Raw genomic sequence first — 1,842 nt, 5'->3', positions numbered from 1 at the left:
GTAACATCTCTCAGATCTTATTTCAACATGTAATGAATAAGAATTCATACAAGAGTTCTTCACGGGAGAGTTGACCTTCTTTCCTCATGCTAAGTCCTTGAGAGGAGATGCGTATTTCATACTTGCCACATTTCAAGAGCGTGGTGGACACGCGTGGCCGGCTGCTCCCCGGTGGACAGCGCAGCTCTGTGGCCTTCCCCGGCAGACAGCGCCCAGGGAACAAGCCTGCACCCCAGAGGCCTGGCCCGGAGCAGGCACTCGGAATGCATGTAGCATGAATGACTGGGATAACGAATGTCGGAATGAATGAACGAGTGGATGAGTGTGGCAAGGAAGACTACGTGAAAACAGAGGGGAGGGGAGAGATTAAGAAAACCAATCAACCGCTCAGTAACATGCCTCTGAGACTATTGCTCCCCGGCCCCTCGTCCCCACGCCCCCAGCCCTGCCACACGCCTGCTCTGCCAGCCCAGAGTGTCCCCCTCCCTTCTCCATCTCTCCCAGTTCTTTTCCAAGAAGAGGCGTCACACAGAACTCTGCTTCCTCTCTTGGTTCCGCACCGAGAAGGTGTCCTTGGACATGCTGCTGTCCTCAGGTGAGAAATATCGTGTCACCTGGTACATATCCTGGAGTCCTTGCTTCGCATGTGTGGATGAGGTGGTCAAGTTCCTGAGGGAGCACAAGGACGTAGAGTTGATCATCTTCGCTGCCCGCCTCTACCACTCCGATATTTTGCAATACCGGCAGGGTCTTCGCAAACTGCATGACGCCGGCGTCCATGTGGCCATCATGTCCTATTATGGTGAGAGCAGAGGGAGCTGGGGCAGGGGCAGGGCTGTGGGAGGGACTGGGATCAGGTAGGGGGAACCTAGGATGCCCCAGGGAGAGTAGCCTCTCTTTGCTGCCTGCAGAGGTGAGGCTGGACTCTGGGGAGGGCTGGAGAGTCTGCTTGGAGAGAGAGTTCAGGGGAGAGAGGCGAGCCTGGGCCATGGAGGGAGGTGGGTACTCATGCTAGAAGGCCTTGGTGGCTTCCAGGATGAGGTAGAATTGGACTGCCTCAGATTCCGGTTGGAAACAGGAATTTGAGGGAGGAAAGAGGAGGCAGGGAAATGCCGATGGCGAGAACGTGTCTCTTAAGACTCAGGCACCTCGTAGTCCCTTCCCCATTCTCAGAGCTGGAGCTTGCCTTGATTCCTCCTGTCCCGTTTCAGAGTTTAAGCACTGCTTGAACGACTTCGTGTTCCACCAGGGAAGATCCTTCTGCCCCTGGAATGACTTGAATAAAAACAGCAAAAATCTCTCTAACACGCTGGAGGACATTCTCCAGGTGAGGGCGGCTCCCTCCCAGCTGCCCCCCTGCCCACCTCCCCCCTCACCTCTCTCCCTGGGTTTTCTTTCCCTTTATTCACAGCCTCCTCTGGGTCACCTGCTCCCTCCTGGGGCACCAGCTGCATCCCTCCCTTCCCCTCTCACAAGGAGTCTGAGCTTCCTCACCTCCTTGTGTCCCTCCTTCCTTCCTTGTCTCTGTCTCTGCCCCGGACCTCGTCCCTGTTCATCTTCCCAACACCCTGCTACGTTCATCTCCTTCCAGAATCAGGAAGACTGAAGGATGGACCGCAATCTCGCTAAAGAAAGCGGAAGACCTCTGTGGAACAGCAGAACAAAACACTTTTTTAAAGAAAGGGAACTTGCCATCCACCAACATGTCCCATTGATCAAAACATCCCAGCAAAATGCAATGAGTTCATAAGAAATTATTATTTTTTTTAATCTGATAGACTTACTTTTCAAAAATCTGTTATGTTCAAAATCTAAATATTAGCAAGTTTTTCTACTCAATAG

At 52.9% G+C, this 1,842-nt stretch overlaps 1 protein-coding gene across 1 annotated transcript; it reads left to right on the top strand.

Annotated features, from left to right (window-relative positions):
• The first annotated feature begins 6 nt into the window (after nucleotides 1-6).
• LOC105298081 (DNA dC->dU-editing enzyme APOBEC-3A-like) lies at nucleotides 7-1,820 on the top strand. The gene is made up of 3 exons (XM_011369102.2): nucleotides 7-802; nucleotides 1,212-1,327; nucleotides 1,592-1,820. The coding sequence occupies exons 1-3, from the start codon at nucleotides 580-582 to the stop codon at nucleotides 1,604-1,606; spliced, it is 354 nt and encodes a 117-aa protein (XP_011367404.1). The 5' UTR covers nucleotides 7-579; the 3' UTR covers nucleotides 1,607-1,820.
• The last annotated feature ends 22 nt before the right edge of the window (nucleotides 1,821-1,842 follow it).

The sequence above is a fragment of the Pteropus vampyrus genome, unplaced genomic scaffold (genome assembly GCF_000151845.1).
Source record: "Pteropus vampyrus isolate Shadow unplaced genomic scaffold, Pvam_2.0 Scaffold145, whole genome shotgun sequence".
Taxonomy (NCBI): domain Eukaryota; kingdom Metazoa; phylum Chordata; class Mammalia; order Chiroptera; family Pteropodidae; genus Pteropus; species Pteropus vampyrus.
This window is presented reverse-complemented; position numbering and strand designations above follow the sequence as displayed.